This window comes from Pempheris klunzingeri, chromosome 13 (assembly GCF_042242105.1).
Source record: "Pempheris klunzingeri isolate RE-2024b chromosome 13, fPemKlu1.hap1, whole genome shotgun sequence".
NCBI classification, from domain to species: Eukaryota; Metazoa; Chordata; class Actinopteri; order Acropomatiformes; family Pempheridae; genus Pempheris; species Pempheris klunzingeri.
Genome location: NC_092024.1, coordinates 24,919,811 through 24,931,673, shown reverse-complemented (window position 1 = coordinate 24,931,673; position 11,863 = coordinate 24,919,811). Strand labels below are relative to the sequence as shown.

Here is an 11,863-nt window from a genome sequence, read left to right as displayed (position 1 = left end):
CATCTACTTGTTCACCTGTTGTTCGACGGTATCTGTTTGTTCCACCTGTCTCACATAATTAGCTTAGCTTAAAATTAGCTTACAATGCTTTATATAATGTCGCATTTTTTATTTTATTTTAACCCTTTCATGCATGAACTATGACCCTTACCTCAGTCAGGATTGTTTTACTAAGTGTTTTTATTCACCTTCAGGCTGAAAAACAAGATTTGAACTTTGAAAGATATATTTTCATGTCCAGTCGGTGAAATCTAGCTCCTGAAGCATGATGTACACTTCAGTGGACATGTGATCAATCATAATTTCCTCCCAATATAAAATCAATACTTGGAGAATTTAGCAATTGCATGCCTCCTTAGATGTTACTTGATGTCACCATATGTTTCTAACCTGCCAGGGTTTCTTTTTCTAGAAGGTTTGAACAGAAAGAAATAATCAACTTAGTTTTCTGGCTGTCTGTCGGCCATCTTGGCTCCACTGGGCAGCAGGCAGTGTCTGAGATGATGCTTCACTGTGATAGATAGATAGATAGATAGATAGATAACCTTTATTGTCTGTCACAAATGACAGAAATTCGTCTGTTGCAGGCTCCGAAATAAATGGATAAAAACACACAAGACACAGTACAAACAAACATTATTAGATTAGATTAGATTCAACTTTATTGTCATTACACCTGTACAATACAAGACAATGAAATGCATTATGTGATATATATATGACAGTGCAGTGTGGTGTATCTGGGCGGGACTTTGATTTGTTATGTCAAACTGCTCAGGGTGGTGATGGCAGTGGGTTTTTGCGGGAAAGTGGGACTTTATAGCTGCGACCTGATGGTAACAGTTGGAAGGATCGGTGCAGAGGGTGGGTGGGGTCCTGTGTGATGGTGGTGGCTTTCCTGGTATTATTATTATTACAAACAGTCAAATTGCTTAAGATTTATATAAAATTGTGGGAAAATCTGCTTCTGGACAAATCGTCTGACTTTATCGACAACATAATCTAAAGATGCTCAACAAGCAGCAGCAGATGAACTAAAGCTCAGTCTGACACATTTAGTGGAAACTTCTGCGTCTCCAGCAGAATTCTAAATAAAGTTGTGTGAGTTTGATCAGTGAGGAGACCCGTCAGTGTGCTTCTCTGATGATGAAGCTCCAGCAGGGATGAAGAGCGATGAAGCTCAGTAGATGTGACCTCTGACCCCCGGCGGTCTGTCTGCGTCCCTGCAGGTTCGCTTCGCACCGACATGAAGAAGAAGAAGGCGAGGAGGTCGCGGGTCGCCGGTGGCAACCAGGAGGAGTGTGAGTGTGACTGTTCTCTGTTCTCTGAGCCACAAATCTTACCGACACCAAACTCTCCAGTTTGCTTCAGACGCAGAGTCTCGTTGATTTGAGTTTATTTAAGTGACGACAGCCGGAAAAGCCTGAAAATTCTCCTTGAACGTCATTGAAAAGTGCTTGAATATGGCTTTGTAAAAGGTGAAGGAGCTGTTCAGACGCTCTCACAGGGTCTCTGCTCATCCTGGAGAGGTTTGGAAATGTCTGGAAGGTCTGTGTTTGGTGCAGTAACTCCAGTGCTGCTGCTGCTGCTGCTGCTTAAAGTGGCTGTTTTCTGGCTGGAGTCTGGTTGATCAGACTCTTGTGGCTGGTCTTCAGTCATGACCTCAGTGTTTTGGTGTCAGAGGAGGACGTGACCTTGAACATCCTTGAGAGGTGCTTGAGTCTGGCTTTGGAGCAGGTGTTGCAGCCCTGCGTTGTGTCTGTGGATGAATGTGTCGTTGTTGTGTCCAGGCTGCGCTCTCTGCAGGCTCGCCGATGACGATCCGGCCGTGTTTGGAGAGAAAGTGACACTGAAGGAGCACAAACTGTCCGTCCACTACTTCTGTTTGGTGAGTCTCAGGCAGAGTGTTGGAATTCTTTGTGTTGAGGGTTTAAAGCCAAAAACCCTCGGAGGACTTCAGCTGGTACAAATCCTCCAAGTGCAGACTCCTAAAGCGGCAGCCGGGCCCCACCAGACCCTGTTCATATTCCTGATGTGTTTATCCTGAGAGCGCGGTCACGTGGCTCTGAGGGGTGGAGTCCTCCGCACATACGTGACCGCGTTCTTGTCCGTCTGTGCCGTGTTTCAGCTGACGTCCTGTGGAGTTTACCAGCGAGGAGAGGAGGACGAGGGCGTCTTCGGTTTCCTGGTGGACGACATCAAGCAGGAGATCCGCCGCTCGGCTCGACTGGTGAGAGATCTGATCCAGTTTGAAAGACGGAACCAGTTAGAAACAAACCAGAGAGGAAGAGAGGAAGAGAGGAGAGTCACTGTGTGTTCTGTTTCTACTGTCTTTACTGTGTTTACTGTGTCTTTACTGTGTCTTTACTGTGTTTACTGTGTCTTTACTGTCTTTACTGTGTTTCAGACGTGCTGCTACTGTAAGAAGAAGGGAGCGTGTGTCGGCTGTAACGTCAGAAGCTGCAGGAAGACGGTCCACTTCCCCTGCGGGAGGAAATACGAGTTCATCTCCCAGTTCACCGAACCCTTCCCGTGAGAGCCGACTACACTTTAAACACTTGTTATTTTATTAGTTAATGGCTGCAACCTAATCCAGACTCCATTGACAAAAACAGTCCTTTTAGCTGACAGAACTCAGGAGCAGCTGGTCTCCTGCTGCCTCAGTCGCTCAGTCTGTTTGTGTTATAGTGTGTTAAACAAATGTTGTGTTGGATCCGTACTGACCCTTTAAACCACCAAAGTCACACAATAACACAAACTAACTAGCAGACTGAGACGGTGGCAGAGCGGCTAAATTCCTGTTTTTGTGAATGAAGTCTGGTGTGATTGAAGAGAGCGACACAATGGCTGCCTGTGGTTAAATAAAGAGGATCTTACAGGTACTTCCTGGTTAGTCTGGATCAGAACTAAACCTTTAAAAGTAGCCTAAAGGGGACCTGGAGCGACCCTTTAAAGGATGATGAACCAGTGAGGAATAAAACCATAAATGCAGACCCAGAATCAGTAATCACTGATCAGACCGTCTGACCCCAGTGAAGCTGTGAGGAGCATCAGGCTGCCGCTCTCCTCCATCAGGTGCTCGTCAGGGGAAATGTGCTCCGGCGTCTCTGTGTTTAAACGCCGTCTCGTGTCCCCGCCGTCCGTCCGTCCGTGTGTCCAGGTCCTACTGTCGGGATCACAGCCCCTCCCAGAGTGTGAGTGTGGGTCCAGACCTCAGCCTGCCTCAGTCCTGCTCCGTCTGTCTGGACTCCATCGAGCCCGTCCTCTGCTACTCCGTCCTCAAGTGTCCGTCCTGCCACAACAGCTGGTTCCACAGGGACTGTGTGCAGGTAGTCTGACCCTCAGCGCTCTGCTTTCATTTCTCCCCTCATCCAACACCTCACGCATTAAAGGGCCAGTTCACCCAAACCACACTGTGTGTGTGTGTGTGTGTGTGTGTGTGTGTGTCTCTGTGTGTGTGTGTGTGTCTGTGTGTGTGTGTGTGTGTGTGTGTGTGTGTGTGTGTGTGTGTGTGTGTGTGTGTGTGTGTGTGTGTGTGTGTGTGTGTGTGTGTGTGTGTGTGTCTCTGTGTCTCTGTGTGTGTGTGTGTGTGTGTGTGTGTGTGTGTCAGCGTCAGGCCCACAGTGCCGGCCTCTTCTTCTTCAGATGTACTCTCTGTAACAACAAGGAGAACTTCCAGGAGGAGATGCTCCGGATGGGAATCTTCATCCCAGAGAGGTAACGTGATCGCCGACATGTGACGAGGGTTTGAGGACGCACAGGAACAGGAAGTGACCTCGGGAGACGAGGCATTGTGGGTAGAGGGAACTGCTTTCTTCTTCACTGTGCTCTTTCCTGCAGAGATGCCTCATGGGAGTTGGAGGCGGAGGCGTATGCGGAGCTGCTGGTAGTTTACAGGCGCTGTGACGCTCTCACCTGCCTCTGCAACGACGGGCGCACGCACTCCGCCAAGTCTGGGTACGACATCTAATCTGATTTCATCCCCAGAGTTGATCCAGGTGTCACATCCACAGGTAAACACACGGTCACATGGGAGAGTTCACCTGTCGGAAAGGTTTCCTGAAGTCCAACAGCTCCTCAGAGTTTCATTCAGGCTTTTAGTTTTCCTGCAACATCTTGTCAGCATCACTTCTGGTCAGGTGACACTCAGAGGTGACGTCACTTGAGTCAATTTTTCAAAATAAAAGACTGTGGAGTCAGAGAGCAGGCCGCATGACACATTAGCCACAACTAGCGTAGCATGCACTGATCTCCCACCGTACTGTGAGGGGTCGAGGTGCATTGTGGGTAACGTAGGCAGCAGGTTTTGACAGTAAGAAGAATGTTTGGAGTGAAAAAGAGGATTTCTGAGGTTCTGCTGTGGGTCAGACGGTGTTTCAGGGCTGCAGTGGAGGATTTATTTAAAAAGGACGCTCGTCTCTTTGTCCCTAAAATGACCGTTAGCATTAGCTTAGCATTAGCTCAGAGCAGCTTACACACCAGTGATCCACGTTCCCGCTGCTGCTGTTTGTTCCAGCTGGTTTGAGGTGATCCGCTGCCGGCTGTGTGGATCCAGAGGGACTCACAGGAAGTGTTCGGGGCTGGAGTCGGACACCAGAGACTGGGCCTGCAGCGACTGCACGCAGGCTGCTGACGGGAGAGGTGTGAGTCAGCCACTGGATAAAAGATCCTCGTTTAATGTTTCTCAGAGTGTTTGAGGCTCAGCAGGAAACCAAGTGAACTGTTGAAACCAACCAAAAGCCCCAAATCTTCTCTTCTGAACAGCTGGAATCACAACAGATGTTTTTAAAGCGCTCGTTGATTCATTTTCTGTCGACTGACAAAATCAATTCACCGTTTCAGATGTAATTAAGATATCTCAGCAAACCTGAAGTGAAGTGAGTTTTATTTGAAGAATCATTGGAGGATTCCAGTCAGAATCAGTGCTGTGTGTCTGAGCGTCCAACCTGATCAATAGAGTTCTGATTATTGATCATTCTACATGTTGATGTTGTTCTTTATGTCAACTGTTTTCTTTCTTCTCCAGCTTCCCTGGTTTCATCTCCTCAGAGAGGTCAGAGGAGGAGTCTGCTGTCCAAACGCCACCCGTCCCCCATCCACTCCCCCGTCAGCTGTAAGAGGTACATAAACCTAACTCCCCCCTCCTCCACAAACCTAACTCCCCTCTCCTCCACACAAACCTAACTCCCCTCTCCTCCACACAAACCTAACTCCCCTCTCCTCCACACAAACCTAACTCCCCTCTCCTCCACACAAACCTAACTCCCCTCTCCTCCCCTCTGTAAAGCGCCTCCTCTCCCTCTCTTTCTTCCTCTCAGACAGTCGGAGCACTGTGTCGTTCACTGTCTGCTGTGTGAAAAACCACAGGATGAGCTGTTGACTCACCTGGCCAGAGTCTGTATGAAGACCAGCACACCTGAAGAGAGGCGGGCGGAGCTGCAGAGGGCCCAGCAGTCTGTGAAAGAATGGACCCGTGAAGCCAGAAACTGGGACTACGCTGACATGTGTCTGTGGATCCCCCACACGCCGAGCAGGCTGGCTCTGCTGGAGGATCTGCGCAGGAGAAACTTTTTTGTGGCCAACGTCCCCGACTCGGCACACCTGGACCCGGGCGATGAACGAGTCCTTCCCCCGCTGGGTGGCGGCGCAGACAAGAGCCCCCGCTCCGGGTGCAGCTCCGGTGACGACGCCGGATCAAACAGCCCAACATGGAAAGAGTCCCCACCTCCCTCCCACACTCATCCGCTCAGTCAGAGACGTTTGGCTGTGGACTAACTAGAGTTCGTTTTCTGCCTCTGTGTGTTTTCAGGCATTTGGCCCAAAGCAACACGACCGTGATGTTCAACATGCAGAACATGGGCCTCTACAAGAAGTTCCCCCCTGAAGCTACAGTGCTGACGGGCTTCCAGAGCTTCATCGTTCACATCCCAAACTGCCAACAGCAGGTAAGATTCACCCACCGGGGAGGAGAAGCTTCAGACTCTGAGGAGAAGCTCTGAGGAGAAGCTCATTGGAGGCCTCGACACCACAGAGATGTTCTCTGATGTTCAGCTGACTGATGCCACCACAGTCCTGAAGGCTGCTTCCTGTGATCTTTATACCCTTCAAGGTGCCACAATGACAAAGTGTTGGTGTCCTCTGATTGGTCCAGCAGGGGGCGACTCCACTGGCTCCAAACAGAAGTCTGATTGGATGGAAGTCAATGATTTATCAGCTCAGTGAACAGGTTCTGCTCTCAGTCTCTAGTTGACTGTCTTCTTCAGCACAGCAGGACGGTCATGTAGTCAGTGATGGTCTTCTTTTATACTATAGTATCAGATCCAGCATGAAGCCGCCCCACAGTGTGATTGTAGGAGGGCAAAAGAGGTGCAGTTTGCTCCTCTGGTCAGACAATGAGGAGCTCGTTGTCCTGCTGGCTGGCAGTTAGCTGCTGCTGCTTCTTCCTTTTCTTCTTCTCTTCCTTTGATTCCTGTAGTTTCACACTCCTCCTCTTTATCTTCCGTGACAGGTAGACAACGCCTCGCGGATGCTGCGGTACTTGCAGCCCAGCGGGAGCGACGTCAGCATGGACTTCCTGGTTCGGAGCGCAGAAACGCAGGACTTCCTGGACAAGCTGAAGGAAGCACACATGGCCCCGGCCACCGTCCTCAACTACATCAAGAGCATGATCCGGTTTGTGCTCTACTTGAAGACTCGTCTGGAGTTTGCCGCAGAGGATCCAGACTTTGACAGGAAGTGCGAGGCGTACCTCAACCTCCTCAAGGCCCTCAAGAAGCCAGTGGTAAAGGCCCACGGAGCCTGGAAAACCAGGTCAGTTCTTCCCCTGCCGCCCGTTTGTTTCCTTTTAAAGGCGACTTTCTGCTCATTCTTGTGTTTGGGGTCTCACACCCCACCTGAACAGGCCCCGCCCACCTGAACAGACCCTGCCCACCGACTCTCCAAAGGGGAACACATTAGCAGCATGCTAACGCTAAGAGTCACCAGACTAACACCACAAAACGTCCAGCTTCAGTGTGCAAGTATCGGTCCGTCCTGGAGCTCCGACCTCATCAGGAGCGACGCTTCAGGAAAATAACCAGAAAGGACATGGAGACCGTCGGTGGGTTTTTTCTGCTCCAACCTGCGACATCTTATTAGCAGCGTTAGCAGCTAACAACCGTGGAGGACAGCTTCTCAGTGGGCGGGACCGTCGGCCTGCCGGAGGAGGTCACGTGATCATGATGTCACAAAGCGTTTTCACATGTTTAGTGCCGGACGGAGCAGAAACAGAGGGGACGGTCACACTGACATGTTTAAAGCGTCTTTTGCAGAATAACTTTAATGAGCTCTTCCTCGTGTCTCATGTCAGGTCCGACGTCCTCCTCCAGGGTGGGAGGAGCCTCCAGTCCTGCCAGAGGCTCCTACATGAGGCCAAGAACGACATGCGGGCCATTTACAGGACGCTCCTCCAGAAGCAGCACGTGTCCCCAGAGGAGAAGCTGCTGTTCCGCTATTACTGCGTCGCCATCGTGATCCTTCAACACTTCCAGAAACCCGGAGCGTTGGAGGGAATGACGGTGAGGCGGTCTGCTCACAGGGACGGCAAAAAGCACATGAGCAGGGTTACTTTGGTCGATGCTGAGATCAGATTCATTTAACGGGATTCTCCTCTGAGTTTGGGAACTTTACACGTGTCAAACTGCTCTTTAACAGTGGAAGTTAAAAAAAGAGTAAATGGATGAAGTGAAGATCAGTTCAGGCCGTAAAACAGAGAAACAGAGAAATGTGGAGCCAAATTATCACCAACAAAGTCAAAAAGTCTAGTTTACATGTTTACAGGAACACGTTAATCCAGAGTGAGAGCATCACCGTAACCATAGAAACTCACTACGACCCCCCCCACACCTACAGCAAGCAGCATCCTCCTACCTGTCCCCCCCCCCCGATCCCACTGAACGGGACCAAACAGCCAGAAAAATACTAATGTGGAATGAAAATCAAATTCAAAATAAATACATTAAATTCATTAAGTAAATAAATTAAATTAAAAATAAAAATAACTAACCACAATAAATAAATATACTGAATTAAAAAGATAAATTAATTAGTGAATAAACTATCTGCTGCTTCAACGTGTTTGTGACACTGAGGAGGTCACGTGATCACATGAAGTCTAAACTCCTTACTTAGTGCAGGTTTCTACATCATGAAATCACGTTAACGTGGGACCTTTAAAACGATTTGCTGCTGTCCGTCTGTCTCTGTGCTGTTTGTCAGGTGACGGAGTGGCTGAGCAGGAAAACGGTTGCTGGCAGAGTTTGTGTCACCTTCAGCCAGCAGGGAGTCTCGTTCGCCCTCAGTCAGGAGGAGGCCGCGGTGAGTTCTCCACCGGTCACAGGAGCGCCTCCGCTCCCCCCGCGGGTCCTGACCTCCTTGTCTGCTCCCCACAGATGCTGGAGCAGTACTTCCTGTCCGTCCGCCCCGACTACATCTATACGAACGCTGAGGACGACGGCACCTTCTTCCTGGCCTCCAGAGGCCGGCCCCTGAAGGGCACCACCAACGACCTCAGCCGCCTGCACGCACAGTAAGTCCCAACGGGCCCCCGACCACACGGGGGGGTCCGACAGTCTGAGAGCACACAGGTAACTGACCACTTACACCATAATAGTCTACGTGATTCTGATTGGCTGCTGGCCGTCCGTTACAAAGTGATAATGGACACCTGCCTTGTGGTTACGGTGAAACTGTGACATGTGACACAGCCAACCGTGGAAGTCTGAACATTAGATTTACTGTTATTTACATCGAATCTGGCTAGCATAACGTTAGCTTTGGGGCTAGCATAACGTTAGCTTTGGAGCTAGCATAACGTTAGCTTTGGGGCTAGCATAACGTTAGCTTTGGAGCTAGCATAACGTTAGCTTTGTGGCTAGCATAACGTTAGCTTTGTGGCTAGCATAACGTTAGCTTTGGAGCTAGCATAACGTTAGCTTTGTGGCTAACAGCTGAGCCAAAGGGCTCTCTGAGCTGAGGGACCAGAACTCTCCTGTTGACCTGTTTCCTGGAGGAGTGAACAACGTTTCCATTGCAGAGGAGGTCTGGTTGTGCTGCTCTACACCTTTATTACCTTCAGTCATGACGTACAGACAGAAAAAGGCGGTGACGTGTTTGATTTCTGCTCCGTTGCAGCTACAAACTGCCAAATGTGACGAGTCAGGAAATCCGGAGGGTTGTGAAGGCCGTGGTGGCTGCGTCGTGCACGGAGGAGCAGAAGTTCGCCGTGGATCTGTACATGGGCCGGTCTGCGGCTCTGAACCGGGCCCCCTCCAGAACGAGGACTCTGGACTCCACCGTGACCACGAGCGCCCTCCTCAGCAGCCTGGGACGGTACGAGCCGTCACCTGAGAGCCCCAGCGTCCATCTGCCTTTAACCTGTGAGGGGTCGGCGGAGGAGCGGAGCCCCCGGGCTCACAAGAGGACCAGAGAGGAAGAGGAGGAAGAGGACGGCAGAGGAAGACGGCACTGGGAGGCGTTCCTCCAGAGGTTCCCGGTGACGCTGAGCGGTCAGCAGAGAGCCGACGCCGGGTTTCCCTCCCACTTCTACGACAAGTGGAGGAATCTCCAGTTCTGCCAGCGGAGGGAGTATCTGCAGTGTAAGTAAACCCCTCCCTCGTCAGTGACACACCTGAGGGCCTCCCACCCAGGGGCCCGCTGCCCCCCAGGTTCCTTCTCCTGATCTAAGTGATCCGCTCACCCACGGGGCGACACCAGGTTTCCTGTGTCTCTTTACTGTCACTGTCAGATAAGAAGCAGAGATATGTGTTGGAGGTGAGGACACATCGACAACATGCTCTGAGTGAACTACGCTCCTGTGTCACCTTATTCCAGTAAAAATCTGTCTGGTCGTCACCGGAGACACGAATAAAGTTTAGATCCAGTTTGAATTGTTCCCTGAATCTCTCACATGATGTTTGTCAGGTTAAAAGATGATTTTAAAGTTTCAGTTTAAAACTAAAGCATCAGACAGTCGATTCACCCAGACCTGTCGTAGCGTCGCTAAAGCTGCTGTGAGTGTGTTTGGTACCAGGATGTGGTCCAGCAGCAGGTAGAGGGTCTGATCCTTCCTCAGAGGACCAGGAGTCTGTGATCCTTCATCAGAGGACCAGGAGTCTGTGATCCTTCATCAGAGGACCAGGAGTCTGTGATCCTTCATCAGAGGACCAGGAGTCTGTGATCCTCCCTCAGAGGACCAGGAGTCTGTGATCCTTCATCAGAGGACCAGGAGTCTGTGATCCTCCATCAGGGGACCAGGAGTCTGTGATCCTTCCTCAGAGGACCAGGAGTCTGTGATCCTCCATCAGGGGACCAGGAGTCTGTGATCCTTCCTCAGAGGACCAGGAGTCTGTGATCCTTCATCAGAGGACCAGGGGTCTGTGATCCTCCATCAGGGGACCAGGGGTCTGTGATCCTCCATCAGGGGACCAGGAGTCTGTGATCCTCCATCAGGGGACCAGGAGTCTGTGATCCTCCATCAGAGGACCAGGAGTCTGTGATCCTTCCTCAGAGGACCAGGAGTCTGTGATCACACACAGCAGCTCAGAGAACAGTAGGGACGTTAGCACGGGGACGTAGCAGCGTTAGCTCGCTAGCTAGCAGCTCTGACACCAGACTGAATGGTTCTTTACCGTCTTCACCACAAACTGAGACTCTACTGACAAACATCCTGTCTGTGGTTCAGGGAACAATTCAAACTGGATCTAAACTTTATTCGTCTTTTTACTGAAATGAGGTCACATGGCGGCACCCAGGAAGGGGCGGGGCTTCTCCTCTCTATAAAACACTTTGGAGCCCTGCAGGAATCTTAATTCTTACGTTTTCTCTTTTAAAGCCAAATATTCAAGTCGCTGTCCGACCGTTGAGGAGGTGGCGAAGGAGATCAGCGAGCAGGGGTGGACGGCCAATCACCCCCACCCCGAGGACGTCGTGTCCAAGTGGAGAGCGGCGGAGAAGACGCCGGGGGAGAGCGAGCGGGGCGCCATCGGGGGGGAGACGGGGTGGAAGCTGGCCTCGAGGACGTTTGTGGGCAGCAGAGGGCAGCGACGGAGAAGACGTCCAGCGAGAACCTTTAAACCCAGCCAGGTGATCGTGATCAGTAGTGTAACCCAGGTGTCGTTGGAGGACACGGGGTGAGATGGAAGATCTCCTCCTCTGATCCTTCTGTTTGAGGGATGGGCAGGATGGTAACCATGGTAACCACAGGTCTGTTTTTACTTGTGAATCTGCACTTTTCTGTTTTTTATACACTTTTTTTTTTTTAAAGAAGCTTCGAAGCACAGCAGAGGAAGCTGTTGTCACCTGTTCCTGTTTTCTTTCCTTCTGCTGACCAGACGTTAAGATGTTTGTCAGTAGAGGAGCTTCAGCTCAGGTGTTCACCAAAGATGTTCCAACGTGAATAAACACTTCAGTGTTCTTCTTCACTGTTTCTCATGTTCTTCATCCAGCAGAGCGAATAATGAAGAGTGAAGGTGCATTTACATTCACAGTGTTGATGTCCTGCAGATCACACTTTATGAAAAAAAAAAAAAAAGTATAAAGTCCCTATATGTTCTTTGGAGGAGACGTCATGCCAGACTTCATAGGGAAAACGTCCTCTTTAAAGCTCTCTTGCTTAATAAAGATTCCCAAGTGTCAGAGCTACAGATGAGATGTCAAACAAATGAATCCAGTCTTTCAGTCAATTCAGCTAAAGTAGATTGAGGGAGCAGGACGATACTGTAGGAGAGGAAAGACACACTCATCATCTCACCCTCCGTGCTGCCAAATATCAAGGATGTCTTAAATGTGATACTTTTTAATAGGAGTTTGGTATGAGTTTGTCCTC

General features: G+C 50.2%; 2 protein-coding genes across 2 annotated transcripts; both read left to right on the top strand.

Moving 5' to 3' along the window:
* Positions 1–1,235: 1,235 nt before the first annotated feature.
* On the top strand, positions 1,236–5,684 carry LOC139212030 (PHD finger protein 7-like). Its single transcript, XM_070842471.1, has 11 exons — positions 1,236–1,301; positions 1,791–1,888; positions 2,129–2,230; positions 2,408–2,532; positions 3,161–3,329; positions 3,611–3,717; positions 3,841–3,957; positions 4,517–4,641; positions 5,027–5,120; positions 5,319–5,622; positions 5,676–5,684. The coding sequence occupies exons 1-11, from the start codon at positions 1,247–1,249 to the stop codon at positions 5,682–5,684; spliced, it is 1,305 nt and encodes a 434-aa protein (XP_070698572.1). The 5' UTR covers positions 1,236–1,246.
* On the top strand, positions 5,494–11,172 carry LOC139212029 (uncharacterized). The gene is made up of 7 exons (XM_070842470.1): positions 5,494–5,945; positions 6,509–6,810; positions 7,349–7,556; positions 8,257–8,355; positions 8,430–8,566; positions 9,172–9,635; positions 10,871–11,172. Exons 1-7 carry the CDS (start codon positions 5,709–5,711, stop codon positions 11,170–11,172), a joined length of 1,749 nt encoding a protein of 582 aa, XP_070698571.1. The 5' UTR covers positions 5,494–5,708.
* Positions 11,173–11,863: the final 691 nt, after the last annotated feature.

What these genes read in the sequence shown, in the direction of transcription:
- LOC139212030 (XM_070842471.1), top strand. Translation starts at nt 1,247, where the DNA reads ATGAAGAAGAAGAAGGCGAGGAGGTCGCGGGTCGCCGGTGGCAACCAG. An exon ending in CCGTCCACTACTTCTGTTTG is followed by an intron (nt 1,889 to 2,128) that starts GTGAGTCTCAGG and finishes GCCGTGTTTCAG; the next exon opens with CTGACGTCCTGTGGAGTTTA. An exon ending in CAGTTCACCGAACCCTTCCC is followed by an intron (nt 2,533 to 3,160) that starts GTGAGAGCCGAC and finishes CCGTGTGTCCAG; the next exon opens with GTCCTACTGTCGGGATCACA.
- LOC139212029 (XM_070842470.1), top strand. Translation starts at nt 5,709, where the DNA reads ATGGAAAGAGTCCCCACCTCCCTCCCACACTCATCCGCTCAGTCAGAG. An exon ending in TCCCAAACTGCCAACAGCAG is followed by an intron (nt 5,946 to 6,508) that starts GTAAGATTCACC and finishes CTTCCGTGACAG; the next exon opens with GTAGACAACGCCTCGCGGAT. An exon ending in TCAGTCAGGAGGAGGCCGCG is followed by an intron (nt 8,356 to 8,429) that starts GTGAGTTCTCCA and finishes TGCTCCCCACAG; the next exon opens with ATGCTGGAGCAGTACTTCCT.